This window comes from Gadus macrocephalus, chromosome 13 (genome assembly GCF_031168955.1).
Source record: "Gadus macrocephalus chromosome 13, ASM3116895v1".
Lineage (NCBI taxonomy): Eukaryota > Metazoa > Chordata > Actinopteri > Gadiformes > Gadidae > Gadus > Gadus macrocephalus.
The window spans coordinates 10537242-10552861 of NC_082394.1; the positions used below are offsets into that span (position 1 = coordinate 10537242).

A 15620-nucleotide genomic window follows, 5' to 3' on the forward strand; every position below is an offset into this window, starting at 1 on the left:
CAGTATCCGAAAGATGTAAGGGAAACGATGTCCCTCTATCTGAAGTAATTCCCTTTCAGTCACGCCTCTTAGAAGCTCAACCCATGTAACTGAAAGTCCCCCCCACCACAACGCTCTCTCGTCAGTAAACGCTCATGTGGAGCATCCCTTCCCAGGCGTTTCGCGTGTGAGGTGAGAACGCCTGGGAACGAGCCAAGATTACACCCACATTTCCCAAATGATATACCTTGATATCTAGTAATTGGACCGTTTTAGATCCTCACATTAAAAATCGCATTTAACATTTACATTTAATTTAGCAGACTTTGTCCCAGTGGCAAATGAAGGCTCACAATACACTGGGCTTTAGTATGACATTGGACGTGCACATTTAATTCTGACGGTTGGTGTACCAATTATGGGTATTCAAACATGCTTATATGTCATTGCACACCTAATTAGCAAATTAAAATGTTTTAAATTGATTTTTATAAATGTGACGATGCCTCTGGCCAACACTTTATATCTTAGAAAACATGATATGGTGCATGGAGAATAAGATAGGCATAGAGAAATTTTACATCAATATACTTTTATTATCCTCAATATTTACTTTCTTTTAGGTTGGTTCTCAGATGTTGATATACGATATCCACTGATTCAGTCATTTGTAAAAACAATCATGTGTGTATAAAAAAATGAGGGCACCACCAATTTAAACACAGGTCAATCCACAGTGTTTCTCAGACAGATCCATAAAATGTATGCATTTCACCGTATGCATTTAACACACATATAAAATACGCTTTAAAGGTGATGGGGTGTTCTTTGTTCAACTTTGTCCTTATTAGGGTTCCGTTTTCTACATGGCATTATTGTTATGAAACCTATGGATGAAAGTTCAATGTAGAAAGGCAAACCTATGTTACCCTACCAGTCTTTCACAGAAAGACTTCAGGAAGGCCGATGTTTACCCTGCCTGTTTATCAAGGAATGCTTGATTCCTTGATAAAAAATAAAGGAAAAAGAAATAAAATCTTTTAATCGACTAACAAGAGAACATTGCACGGATGCTCAGATCAGAAGGGATGGAACCCTCTTACAATGCCAGACTTCAACAGAGGAATTTAAACAATTAATGATAGTCTGTTTTTGGCTTTGTCTATGCTTATCCCAATGAGAGCCGTCATTGGATTAAATTGATGACACTAACACGCAGTAGTCAATTAAGCCGTTGAACCTTAAGTTAAGTGGCGGATTCCACAGCGCTTACCATATCAACAAGGGTGACAGTAGGGAAAAATAAATAAACCTCACAAAAATATAAACGGCCAGGGTTTCTAAATTACACACACGCACACACAAAAAAAAAACATTGGCTTTGATAATTGAAGAATTCCTACTTCATATTTAGCAATAAGTTGGTACTGCCATTATCTTAGAGCGAGAAAATTAATTGTCCACTTGACTGGTATGATTTATGGAGAATATAAACATATTTAAAACAGTTCTGCGCAATCCAGCCAATCGATCCAAGTCCCAAGTGCCCTCCAGTTAAATGTTGAAAACAAACTATTCCTCTCCTTTTAAAATGTATACATTTTGATGGGAGAAATGAAGAACTGCCAAGAGTAACCAGAGTGTGTAAAGAGACAGTTGTGTCACTAGTTGCACATAAAACCCCTTGAACACTGATTCTTTTTTTGATGTAGACCAGTTTCTACAATTCTTTTATCAAGGTAGTGAATGGTGAAAAACGTATAGAGATATTATAGATATATATATACTTATATATATATCTTTATTCTTCGTATTTTTATTCGCAACTCTCTTGTGTGTTTCTCAGAGGTGACCCCGCAGCTCTTCAGAATTCACTGGTTAAATTGTCTTTACACCTGTACAATGAAAAGAAAAAGCACCTAAACAGTAGGAATTTGAAGGACTTGATGGAGAAGTGTGGCCTTGCAAATGGTGGATCCAGAAAACAAGGTTCACCATGCTATAGCGCAATTGGGAGAAAAAAAAAAAAAGAACGCCATCATACATTAGGGAGTAGGATTGTGCTCCTGAGTCTACGTGTGATAAAAAGGCCAAACAACGGGAAAGATTAAATAGGGGAGGTGAAACCGCGGAGGGTCAAGGGTCCAAGCTGCAGGAGGAGGAGGGGGGGAGCGAGGGAAGGTCTGAATGAGAAGTCAAAGAGCCACAGGAGGACCAAGGGATGAGACAGGGACAGGGAGAGCAGTTTCTAGCTCCAGAGCCCTGCGTAGTTCCCATGCAGGCCGGAGCAGAGCGGACCACCGGCCACAAACAGCTTGGTGCCGGAGTCGTCATAGCAGTGGGTGTAGACGGCGTTGGGGAACGAGTGGATGTCCGAGAAGTAGCTCCTCCACGTTTCATCATGATTCTGGAGGAGTGAGGGTGGACGGGGAGAGAGAGAGACACACACACACACACACACACACACACATTAAATACAGGTGAAGGGAGAGAGATGGGGAGGGGCGTAATAGGTGAAGAAAAAAACGGAACAATACAGCCGATAAACCCAACAATACAACAGATAAGCCCATCCCGCTTACCGATAATCAGCCGCTTCTCATGGCAAAAGATTAGTGAATAAACTGTAGTTTGTGACCAACCAACATCCCTGGTAATTATATAAGTTAATTGTAGTTACTTATAAAGATTTGACTTTTTCAAACTGGGGTGCAAACTTGTAGGCCTACTCCAGTAAACAAGTACTCGCCATCAAACCGTAAACAAATAATCCCAATGAGTTTTCATTCATTTGTATTCTTATGAATACATTATATATATGATGATATGCATTTTGGTGAAGCTGAAAACAGGCTCAAATAAAGCCTTCACCATTATTTAGGGCTGTAACTTTAATAGGTGGTAGTGCTGAATGAAAGCTAAAGCTTTCAGTAGCACAAATACCAATTGAGTAGCACACACCTTTAAACAATTTTTTAGAAATAAATCGTTGCCACTCCTTATAGTTTGGCCTTGAATGCAAGATGGGGGAAGCCAATTCAAAATAAATAATAATAATTAAAAAGAAAATAATTACAAAAGGTGGGACAGAATATAGGCTGTTGAGGGTGAAATCCGAACACAGATCTGGCCACAGGTTTCGCATTCAAGAAGGGGTCAGTTTGGGCATCAGACCTGTGTTCCTATCTGGTGCATCCGATCACAAAAGTCACATTGACATGACAAATTGTTAACGCTGGATGCTTTGGTGACAAATTACTCCATAACCTCCAAGTGACCTCGTTTTCCTTTGTTGTCATCATTCTGGCTGGTTCAGGCAATGTTATTGACTGCTAAATTGACCTTTTAGGTTTGGTTTATATAGTTCAAGAAAAGTATAGTTCTTTCACCTGATTTTAAATATATAACAGCAGCGCATTCCACTCGCAAATGTGAAAGTTAATACCTATTTAACTTCACAATCGTAAAAACATATGCAATCAGAACTGTCCCACTCTACAGCCCTGGTTTATCGGACCGATATTCATACCTGTTCCCTAGGAGTAAATCAACTGAATTAAAAGCCAAGCACGTACCAGCCAGCCCTTCCCTGTGGTGAGCTTGAGGGTTCCTTCTCCTGGGCGCTGCCGGTACCCGCCGGCCGGGTTCAGGGGGTCTTCCAGGAATCTCTGGGCCCGTATGTCGTAGAAGAGGAGGGAGCCTTGGCCGGTGCCCACCGTCACTATGTGTTCGTAGAAACTCACAGATCGAATCCCTGCACACGGACAAAAACAATGTTCAGGCCTTGGCTAAAAGTACATTACTCCCTGCTTAGTGTCCCACAAGCATTTTAAATGGAGTACCATTAACACATTACAAACTACATTTTGTGTCGTTATTGTATTAGCCTCAGTATTATTCTTATTATTATTATTATGAGAAGTAATGCTATTTTTGGTTCCATGTGTTAAGTTTAATTTGATTTGAAACCAATGTTTTACACTTTGAGTAATCCTTTAAATCAATGCAACATACTAAATTAAATTCAATGTTATTTTCATATTTTATATTCATGTCTCAAAAAGGAAGTCTCCTGGGGAAGCTTTTATCTTGTACGGTGGGTGTCTTGGATGGAGTACTCACCACTTCCCCTCTCCCTGGAGTTGACAGACTTGATGCTCTGTGTTGGCTGTCGAGGATCCAGGAAAGAGACGTGAGCCTGTGAGCCGACTGCATACACTGACCAGTCCTGTCCGTACGCCAGACACACGTTCTCCTTGCAGTGGGGGAGCTTGGTGGACAGCAGCTAAAAGGTGGAAATGGCGCATTCAAATTATGGATTGAAAGTGTCAGGTGGATGTTTAGGTTTAAAAGTATGAATGTGAAGTAGAGGCAATGTGCCCGGTTACCTTGCACAGGTTATGCTCAGCCTTCCAGAGGTGAAAGTAGCCGTCCAAAGATACAGCGCCTAACTCCTAAAAAATAATATGGTAAAAGGTCAAATGGTCAAATAAGGGTTAGTTTCAATAAGGGACTCGAAATGGACATTGTCATTCAAGTGTTCTGATATCTGGGTTTCCCCATCTCCTCAGCACTAACGTTACCTTGTGGTTATTGTTGAAGGCCAGCGCTCGGACCTTACAGTTGTACGGGTTTGTGTACTCCTTGGGGATGTCCTTGAGGGCCCTGTGGGAGATGTGGGAGTAGCAGGGCACCGCTTCCTGACTCCTCTCAGCCTGGCCAAGCACGTCCTCAGTCACCTCCCACAGGCCCATGGAGCCATCCCTAGAACCTACAAATTTGGAGAAAACACCCTTGACTATGTGCTACAATCGTCAACCAAGCATGTTCACAAGTCTCCGGTTTGGTTCCCGATCCATTTGTCAGTTCTTTACAACCGCAAAGGTAGTAAAGCTACTCACCAGAAACAGCCATGCTGTCACTTATCCATGCTATTGAGAAAATCCAGTCATTGTGGCCATCCTGAAAGACAAAGACCACAAATCAAAATAGTTATTTATGATTGCTTACATTTTTTTAATAAATTGCGTACCTAGTCATAGGTAGGCAGTGGAAGCGGTTCAAGTACTTACATCTCCGACACAAACTGGGTCCAATGTGGGCAGGCGGTAGACGGCCAGGCTGTTAGGGTTGTCCCCTCCTGTGGCGAGGAGTGTCCTCGAGGGGTTCAGCTCAATGGCGTGAATACCACAGCCCTGTTGGTCAAGCCTGGACCGAGAGCCTGCAGTTGGAAGTAGGTGGCTGCCGACGGCGGCGCCGGCGCCCACTACCCCGGAGCCTCCGCTGGGACACTCCCGGTCTTTCAGCATTGGAATACGGGTAATCTGCCCGGTAAGGACATCCGCTACAAAGAGCTGCAGAGAGGAGGAAAGAAGGCATTTGTCAAATCAACAATTTCCTTCAGATTTTCCTGATGTCTCAGGGTAATGCTATTTTATGTGCCTTTCTGAAAGGATGCAAGAAAGGCAGACTTGTCTAATGCTGAAAATAAAAAGATCTAGGCCAAAGCTGGGGCCTAGCTCGTCCAAGTCAGAAATGTCAATGTTCAAGCAGCTTGAACAACAACAAAAAAAAGTACAAAGAACTAATATCTATAATATATAATATCTAGGTGACCTTGGGTGTCTTGAAAGGCGCCTCTAAATTAAATGTATTATTATTATTATTATTATTATTATTATAATACATTTACTTTGATCCCATATTGCTTTAGCACACAAACAAAATATTTGAACACACCATAATTGATTAAGTGACCACATGGATATGTATCGAGTTGTTCATAAATATTTCAATTTCTCTTAATACCTGAAAATGAAGCCCCTATTTACTTAATTTCTATGCTCCGATTTAGGTTGGATAGTTCCTTAAATGCTACCAAGAGCCATCTCACCGTGTTACACTTGGTCCCACACACCACCTGGCGGTGGTTGAGCCACTGCGAGGCAAACACCTTGTTGAGGCGGCCCAGAGAGAACTCCCTCTCCTTGAGGATGCCTGGGAGCCGGCCAGCGGCAAACCCCCGGAGGCTCCGCTGAAGCCGCAACTCATGTTGCTGCTGTGGCCGAAATTCACGCCCGCGTAGGGCACACACCACCGAGCTCCGGCTGCCCCACCACTGATGGGCATGGCGCGAAGATGAAGAAACGCGACTCCGCTTGGGGGCAGACTGACACCAGCCCAACTGTCAAGACAAGATATTATAGATTGAACAATAGCAATGTTTTATACATCAAATATCAATATTTTCTTGTCAATGAGGATGTATTACCTATCCCCATGGAGTACATGAGGGCTCCAAGCTTTCTGACCCAGTTAAGAAAAATCCCCCTAGTCATTGTTGGATTTAGAACTACATAGTACATACACCTCCAACAAGAACATCAGACCCTGCTTAGTGTGTTTTATTGATTTGGGTTTAACCTTTATGCAAGCAGACTTTTAGACAAGGTCACAGAGAGGATATAATAGGTGAATACCTTAACTTGCATTCCTTGATACAAATTGTGGTAATCTTATAAACTAGTTGTAAGCGACCAAGAGGATCACAATTCGGAGGTCTCTAGATCGCAATTACTTCTATGGAAATGCCTGTACATGAAAATATAAGACTTATCTGCTTGTATTTAATGTCGATCGACTAACCAATATTGCGACTCTACGGAAAGCTTGGGTCATTCTCTTTGACTCCAATCATTTTCTTAAGGGTTACAAAAAGAAAAAAATACTTTCTGTCAATAATTCTGTGATGAGTTCAATCACTTAAGTACACCAAGCCATGGCAGACTTGACGGAAGTTTCTCATTCATAACAAACGTGGATTTTCGTGAAAGATAGGCATATAGAGATACAAAGGATGCCAACGCTGTCGGTAGAGGTGTATTATTGGTGAGTTGAGCACCATGCACCAAGCAGATATGAATGAGCTGTTCATGTATAGATACGGCTCTCAAATGTAACATCGTATTCGCTTGTGGCTACCTACAGAACGACTCCGCGTAGAGCGTATTCCTCCTATTTTATATATTTGAATAATAATAAATCGATATACTTTGTATATCGGTGTGCATTTTACCAAGAGCATTTTTGTACATATATTTGACTAAACACACAAGGCATTGTCATACCTTAAATTACAAACTACCGCTAAAAACGTTTGGATTTCTGGTTCGATTTTTAAATTGAAAAACAAACAATTTCAAAGCCAAATGATTTACCGTAATCAACTGATTTAAAATACAAATATATAAATTTCCTCATACGTGTTAAATACGACTAATGCTCGCCGTACAGGTTGGTAAAATGGTTCGGCGACTCTAACGCTGTACTTTGAACATTGTCCTTGTACATTAATGTTATGAGACGATGTGTCTTCTTAAAACATTTGATGGCACGCTACTCGTTAGCCTAGCCAACTACGAACATTCAAATACAAACAGTAAACCCAAATTTGAAACACGATTACTTTTAATGGGCTTTTGCATGTATCGTCTTAGATTGGAATGATCGGCGAAATGACTAACCAAACCAAGCTGTCAAATGTTAAAAATGTATTTGTCACGAAATACAAAAAACGAGCTAGCGCCTTTCCCAGCTAGGATGCTAACTTGTTCAGCTAGCTTACGGTACCATCGCAGCGCTCGGTTTCCGCCTACCTGTTGTTGGTCTTTGGGCTCCCCTGCTTTCCTTTTCCTGCTAACTGTTTTTCTCGCCATAGTCTGACACACACAATTCCCTCACCCACATGGAGGGTAATAGTGACACTGTAAACTGGATCATATAATGGCGATTAACTATGTTTTTCTTGGCCCTCGTCCGGTGGCAAACGAGAGCGATCACATAAAGGGTTAGGTTAGACACTAGCTAGGGTTAACGCTTCTTGCTAACGTCAGCTAGCCTCTGGGTTCCGCAGAAAGTATCGGCACGGCGTTTCTTGGTTATCGACTCGGTCTCGACAGAGGAGCCTAGATGAGAGGCTCCCCTCTCCGCAATATTAACACCCGTTTTTTCCCGTTTTGAGAGTCGCGTCAGCAACGATGAAAACATTGACCCTCGCGCAGCCGCACTAAGATTAAATATCAACAAAAACAAGGTCGTTCGTGAACACTGACGTTATGTGCGTGCTCGTCCACTGGCTTCGTCACATGACATCATACCCCAAACAGCGGACCAATATTGGCGAATGTTTTGCGTTGGCAGCTACCAGTTTCAAAATTGTAACTTTGAATTTTTCAAATATGATTGCCTAAAGACCCTGTTTTACGCCACAATAGACATTTGAACACATAGCATTGCTGATCACCACTTTCATTGAATACTTAGTGGTTTAGTGAACGTCGTCACACCTGTGGTGTTCTGGGTCTAAAATAACTGCTATTTGAAATGAATGGTACTATTATATTAACTTCATCCAGCAGATGGAAAACATCCCGACAAACCCAAATACGTGGTTACATAACCATGAATTGCTTTATCACATGACAAATGTCTTATTTTCAGTGCAAGAGAATCTAGATAGAAATTTGAGTGCCACCAAGTGACAATCATCTATATACTGGTTTCTAGCACAAACCCAACAGGAAAAACAGTAACTCAGGTTGCTGACAAACTGTTTGAGTAAAAGTCCCTTACGTTTCATCAGTTAGATATCATTGGTATAGCGTAGTGTTAGCAATCAAGGAGATTTGACTTTCTGTATAGACTTTTATATGTTATCATTTGATCTCCTTCAATCACCAATCCAGACACACACAGTATACATGTCCAGCTTTGGTTTCCCCATCACAACCCTCCGACAACTAATAATATGAATTAGAAGTTGCCCTAGAAACCTGGAATTCCGGTCTAATTTATAAGGTATCCTTCACAGTGGAGGCAAAATTTAACTTTAGTTTACTAGCTGTTCAGAGTAGGCCACATATTATATAGAATCACACACACACACACACACACACACACACACACACACACACACACACACACACACACACACACACACATATACATATGGATAAAAATATTACATATGCATGTATAATCAAATTGTGTAATGCAATGTAACATAAAGCAAAAGGGGGCAGAAGTTAAACATGTCATCAAAATAACACATTGTTTTATTCTGCATAAGACAGTCTCAAACAATGAAATCTGGTGTGCATACAATAGGAAGAAATCCCTTAGGATATGAACTACAGATTTAGGCTTAAGTTTGTCAATCAATAAGAATAGGGTTTGTTTTTTGGAGAACTTATTAGTATTTTGCACAATGCATCTTCGTTTAAACAAAAAAGGCTTTGTTGATAAATGCAATTTACTTTAGATTCAGGGATCTTAGCATCAGCTTTGGACCAATGCAATGAAACAATGTAGTTTCAATTATAGAATGTTTGTTGCAATCCTCATGGTGTCCATTTTATTTTATATGTAACCAGTTTCCAGCAGTGAATCAATAACAAAATATAGTTTTGGTATTGGCAACAAAGAGGCATATATGAGCAAACCTATTACTCTTAAACACTCGTTTGGCTGTTTCTAGGTCCTGGACCAATTCTAAGCAGAGGAAGTTGTCACGTTTTGCCCCATACTGATTTTACTTGAAGCCCTTAATGTGACACCATGTCTTTTACAGTCCCAGTCCACACAAAGCAGTGGTTGAAGACTCTTGGGAGAGACTCTAATCGGGCACAGAGAGCAAGAGAGAGGTTGGGGTTGTACCATCATGAAAAATACTTTTCACATCTGAAATGTGTGAATATATATTTCAACTTAAAAAAAGAATAAAACAAAGACCAGTCGAGATTAAATTCAGTTTGCATTACATTTCAGAACAGATAACTTTAAATGTATGAATATGAAAGTCAAACAGCTACAATTATTTTGGATTAAACTGTGTTCCATGAAACCAATGAGAATAAAGAACAAACGGCATCAAATCAATGAGGACAAATCTGCCTTTTCCCAAACACCTGCCATGCCTTATCCCCATTATTATATTTGCAGAGGCTGAAAAGTGCTGGTCACCAGTCATTCATTGTTAATTGGGTCTATTGCACTCTAATATGGCTGGAAATCACACACTTCACATTATTTAACTTTTCCCCCAGACTTATTTTTAGTCTCTAAACAGAACCCATTATAATCGAAAGGGTGCCTTGTCATTTTTTTTTACAATACAGAATTGCACATGACTCCATAACCATTTTCTCCAACCAAAGTGTCAGTGTACGATATTTAAATAAGTTGATCATCTACAAAATGGGATAGTGTTTGCCATGTTTGACAAACTGGTGCCACAAAAGGTATGCATTGAGACATGTCCTAATATTTCTCTGCGAAAGAACTGACCTCTTCCTCCCAAATCTTTAAGCAATCTATTCCAGTGCAGGTTGAAGAGCCCACTATTACAGCAGAGGCAATTAGAATACATTTTAGAATCCATTATGCAATTCCTAAAAAAGAAACAAAACAAAAGGTAATAGGGAAAAAAAAAGGTGCCCTTCAGAAAACAAAGATGAATAATAAGTGAAAACATGAGACAAGTAAGAGTATAACCAAGCGCCATGAACCAAAGCAGAGAGGGCACTTCTTGGGAGTCAGTTCTCTGTCTGGTGGCGGTGCCTTTGTGTGTGTTTAAAGTTCAGATGTTTGTTGGTTCATTCTAAAGACAGCCTCCTTAGGTCCTCAATCCCCTTGATCTCTATGTACTGCCTATGCTGCACTGAACGTTGGAAGAATGCAGCTTAGTTAACTGACAAGTGTCAGTATGTGAAACTTGTATTTCCTCTTCTGGTGTGGTGTGAATCTGGCTCCAGATTCCCTTCTGTTTGCTCTCAGAGCCCTCATCAAATTATGCCACGCCTTTGAAAGTGCTAGCTGATCAACTCGAAAGCGTCAGACTGTTTCCATGCCAAGAGAATCTTGGCTTTTCATCAAGCAGTACCAACTGTGGTATTCAACCACAGGATTTAGGAAAAGACAAAAACAATACATTTTTGACTTCCTCCGCTCTAGGCACACAGTATTTAAGAAGTACAGAGGCATGTTTTCAACACAGAGCGGGAATCAAGGCCCTCTCTCCTTCCAAAAGCAGAGTAAGTGGGCCTGGTGTCATTAAGGTAGGCAGAAGGAAGGGATTGGGGGAGAGTGGGGGGGAGCGATCGAGGGAGACAAGCCTTGCACTGGGCATTGACTTCCCAACCAGCTTGGCTCAGCTGGCTGTGGCACGTGCCATCAGGTCCTCGAGAGCCTTATCCTGGTCATTGTTGTGGACCAGTAGCACCTCTTTTATAGTCTCTCGCTCAAAGCCCATCTCACCAAATCTTGACATCAGCTCAAGAAACTGCAAGGCCTGAGGGGGAAATAAGAACGTGTTACACAATTAAAGGGCATCGCGCAGGTACAATTTATTATATCAATTTACATTGAGTGCTCTAAGAAATGGGTTAAAATAACAATCTATAGTTCTATGGGACAGATCATGAGGGGAAAGCCTATGTAGGCACCCTGACACAAATAAGCATTGTCATGTCATTCTGCACGAGGATGACAATTAGCAAGCAATGGCCTGGTGTATTCTCCTTGTGATGCGTTACGGTCAAATTCAATATTTTGGTCGGCGTGCATATTGCGTTGTAATTCTGAGCATCACAACATGAACATAGTGTTGACCTCGATTTGCTTCATGCTTTCCAAACACCTTAATTAATTGGGAGTGCCAAAGTTCCATTGGCGCTTTAATGAAAACAGTGAATACAGTTAGACAATACAACATATCAATGATGTTGTTGATAGTTATAACTCAATTTGCTACAACAATTATAATTATAGTACACACCTTTTCTTCTGAACACTTGTACATCTCTAGACACTCCTCCACAGCAATGGCATCAAATCCCCTCTCACACAGACGTCCATGCACAAACAAATAGTCCAGCACCTGTGACACAATTGATTCAGGTTTATAGCTGAATCAATGTTCTTTAACCAGGTGAACCTGTTCAGATCACATTCCCTGGATTACAGGGCATTGGTATCATCTGTCAAATTGTTCACGTTAAGAAGCAGATTAACAAATGGAGTTGGCTTTAACATAGGCAAACAGTAGTGTTTGGGATAACAGATGTGTTGAGCGGGGACCCCACCTGCTCCACATTCTGCCCTTGTTTCTGCATGGCGCGCAAGACTCCCTCATAGGAGTATCCCATGCCAACGATGGTTTCAACACACTGGCGCTCACTAGGGGTCAGGCTGAGAAGAGCTCCCCCACATGGCAGACCCCCCGTGCCCGCCCCTGGGTGGGTCTTCAGAGGGGACAGAAAATACAAATACAAATGAATAAATAATTAAATTTCAATGCACATTTGAATAATTATTTAAAGACAATTTAGGATTAAACTAGTCAATCAACTGCATACCGGTTTCGGAGCTCCGTTCCTAGGGTGGCTGGATGGGTCCGGGGGAACAATCACATGGGTTTTTGGGAACGCTGGTGGGCTGCCATTTACTACGTTACGTCGGGGAACTGGGACTGGAAGAGGGTGGTAGCCCATGCGAGCTGGCTCACTGTCACCAGGATCGGATAATTTGGGAAATGTAAGCGACCGGATGTTACAGGGTCGATCGTCCGAGTCCAGTGCTCCTCTACCCGGGCCCCCTGCTCGATCCATGTCCATCAGACCAACAAACCCATTCGGTTTGTGAACAAAGCCTGGCTTAACCAGGTGGCTGGCGTTGGCGTTAGGAGGAGAGCTACCATGCACGACTGGCGTAATCTGAGCAGGCTCTGGTGGGGAAATAGAGGGAGGAGGCGGGGGCTGCGGTTGGCTCTCGAGGATATTGCGTAGCTCCTCCCTATCATCTAAAGTCTTGAGTTCCAGCTTATCAAAAGGGTCCTCTTCCCGTTCAAAGTCAGCCAGGTTGAGGCAATGCACTAAAGGAGTGCTGGGCAGGGCCTTCCTAGGCCCCAGGCTCGGTGCTGGGAGTGGGGTGAGGATGTCATTGTGGCAAAGTCCTGCTAGAACTGGGTTGAGTGCAGGTGGTGGGGGGTCCTGGTCCTTTCCGGAATGTCTGTTCCCATCTCTGTTGTCAACATCCTGGGCCAAGGCAGCCTGGGTCTCTGCTTCCTGTCTGGCTGCAGCTGCTGCTTCTTCTGCTCTCGCCTCGCCTGCCCGGGCCTCGGCCAGCTCTTGTCCCCAACGCACACTTCTCCTCTCCAGGGAGAAGTCATACTGCAGAAAAGCATATGGAGGCAGTTGAGAAAAATACCCCTACTGGGAACTATACAACCAGTGCCGCTTAGCCACAATCAACCTCTGAGCATTTGTTACGAGCACAGACATGGACGCATTTGCATTTGTAGAGAAGACCCCCTCATAAGGGAGAAGGATAGTCTAGTAGTAAGCAAAATGCCTGCACGTTAATTCCATGGAACCAAAGGCGCTTTCAGGGCACTGTTTGTTTGGAGCATTTGTTCCTCACCCTGGTGAAGTTCCCTCATTGGTTCGGTTTCTTTGGGCATAGGTCAACTGATCAATCTGACTTGGTTGCTGACCGATACAAGATGACCCTGGATTATTTTGTTTATGGTGAGAACGAAATCTGACTGAACAGACCGACACAACTTTGGATACACCATAACATACCTGTGACTACTGTGTCTACATATTTGTCGCTTAAATTAGCCTAGGTAAGCTATGCATGCTAATGCCAAAGGCTACGGCTTCGAGTAGAAGGTAACGGTTAACAAGATGGAATTTAAATATTTTATGTTCAAAGTATCCAGCTTCTAAAGAGACGCTACTTGCAAACAGCTTTTGAATGTGGGATCCCTATTTCGATAACATTCTGTTTATTGTGGTGTCAGCTAGGCAAGCAAATGTATTATGTTCAGAACTGGTTAACTGACCGGTCATTTCAATTAATGTCAATATTACAGTAAATAACCAAGATAAGCATAAACATTCCTTGACGCCATTATTAAAGCAAACAGACCTGCAAGTCACTCAGTACGGAACCACAATCAGGTAAACAGAACCCAACAGGCAGCCCAACTTTGGCAGGGCAGCGGAACCGCTCGTTGATTTTGAAGGGAACATCTTCCAGGTAACTGAGGGGACCTAACGTAGGGCAACGAAAAAATAAAGTTTAGCAAGAGCTTAAAAACATTTTCAATCAAGGGGTGGCCCCATTTTATTTGAACTACAATGAATTGAGGGATCGAAAGAAAAAATTAAAAGAATACTGCAGAGGAATTTAAAGCTAATTAAATTGATATTAACCATTGTTGTAGTTGTCCGATCCAGACTTCCTTGCAGCCATTTAGAGATTCTGTAAACAAATAGCAAATTAAGAAATTAATAGAAAAGAACATAGCATCAATATGACATTCAGTCAGTGCATCTCATGAGATCACTGTGACCCCCTGGGCTTTAACTGGTTCCTATTCAGATAAGTCATTATCTTAGCTTAGTTTATATAAAGGATATCTTTATGCAAGAAGAAAGGTTGTCTAATTCAAAGCTCGAGCTCATCATTATGCTAGACACCATTTCAAATTGTACTTATTATCTCTGCGCATTCCAGATTACCTTTTTTTTTTTTAAAAGGTAATTTTCTTATTCAGTCACGCTCTAGCAAAATAGGGTGCTTTATTGAAACGGCTTATTGATAAATAACTTACAAATGATTACATGTTGAGTGATTCGCTTGTCATAAAGGGATTTGCTGGGATTTGATGTATACAACAGGTTGCGTCCTTTGAACTAAAATCTGATACTTAATTGTCTAATTATTGCCAGGTCCCTAAAATAAATAGTAACGTTAAACAAAGGAATTACCAAGGACACTTGTACTATGACAGCATACTCGAGGATTCATTTTCGATTTTGAAGGTTTTAGATGCAATGTAAACATCCCATGCACTTTAGGTAATGATTACCTGTACAGACAGAGCAATCAACCATCTACCAGCTCACTTGCTCAACTACCTCATATTATATGCAGAGAGCGACAATAAGGACATTTATCAAACTGTCGCCTTAAAACAAGCTATCGTTGTTCCGTTATGCTTTAATCAGCAACAAGCGAAACTAAATGTACTCACCTTTAAGGAGGTGACGAACACAGAAGTTATGGTTCGCCACATTTATAGTAAACGATAATGATTCTTTCAAATGTATGTTTGCAATGTATGTGTGTTTTTAGGTAAAACGCAAACGTTGACGCGTAAAGCTTAGCTATGCTGCTGGCCTGGTGGTAGTAGTTGTGTTGTGTCTGGCTGACTCAATGCTGCCACCGCCCATGTAAAACTGACTCAACATTTACACACACAGGTATTGTACCAGTATCCGCACGTCTTGTTCTTCCAAAATCCAAATGGTCGCTTGCTGAGACGACTCCTTGCTTCGAGTGTGTTTTTGCACAGGAGTATTATTTATATTGAAATCTCTTTCCTGCTTCATCGTGGAACGCCATCTTGATTTGTCAACCTTCCTTCCTCGGGTTCCTGTTTGACGTCACCGCTTCACGCAGATGACGGAAGCTCATTCGCTTGCTGATGGTTCGTTCAAGTACTTTCCAAATGTATATAAAGAAGGTGGGGTTCACCTGTTCATTTTTATTTTTTTGGTAGTGTTGTATATTTT

General features: G+C 41.7%; 2 protein-coding genes across 5 annotated transcripts; both read right to left on the reverse strand.

Moving 5' to 3' along the window:
* Positions 1 to 550: 550 nt before the first annotated feature.
* dcaf12 (DDB1 and CUL4 associated factor 12) lies at positions 551 to 8098 on the reverse strand. The gene is made up of 9 exons (XM_060069306.1): positions 7635 to 8098; positions 5873 to 6163; positions 5052 to 5333; positions 4881 to 4941; positions 4563 to 4750; positions 4368 to 4433; positions 4102 to 4264; positions 3555 to 3733; positions 551 to 2386 (listed from the first exon to the last, which is right to left on the reverse strand). Exons 1-9 carry the CDS (start codon positions 7692 to 7694, stop codon positions 2228 to 2230), a joined length of 1449 nt encoding a protein of 482 aa, XP_059925289.1. The 5' UTR covers positions 7695 to 8098; the 3' UTR covers positions 551 to 2227.
* A 964-nt stretch (positions 8099 to 9062) lies between these two features.
* On the reverse strand, positions 9063 to 15543 carry ubap1 (ubiquitin associated protein 1). Of its 4 annotated transcripts, none has more exons than XM_060069990.1 (7): positions 15305 to 15543; positions 14256 to 14304; positions 13969 to 14093; positions 12393 to 13205; positions 12120 to 12278; positions 11813 to 11914; positions 9063 to 11326 (listed from the first exon to the last, which is right to left on the reverse strand). In XM_060069990.1, the coding sequence occupies exons 2-7, from the start codon at positions 14293 to 14295 to the stop codon at positions 11186 to 11188; spliced, it is 1380 nt and encodes a 459-aa protein (XP_059925973.1). In that variant the 5' UTR covers positions 14296 to 14304; positions 15305 to 15543; the 3' UTR covers positions 9063 to 11185. The 4 variants fall into 4 exon arrangements, with proteins under 4 accessions (XP_059925973.1, XP_059925974.1, XP_059925971.1 ...); XM_060069991.1 differs by having other exon boundaries at positions 15330 to 15542; XM_060069988.1 differs by having other exon boundaries at positions 15080 to 15541.
* Positions 15544 to 15620: the final 77 nt, after the last annotated feature.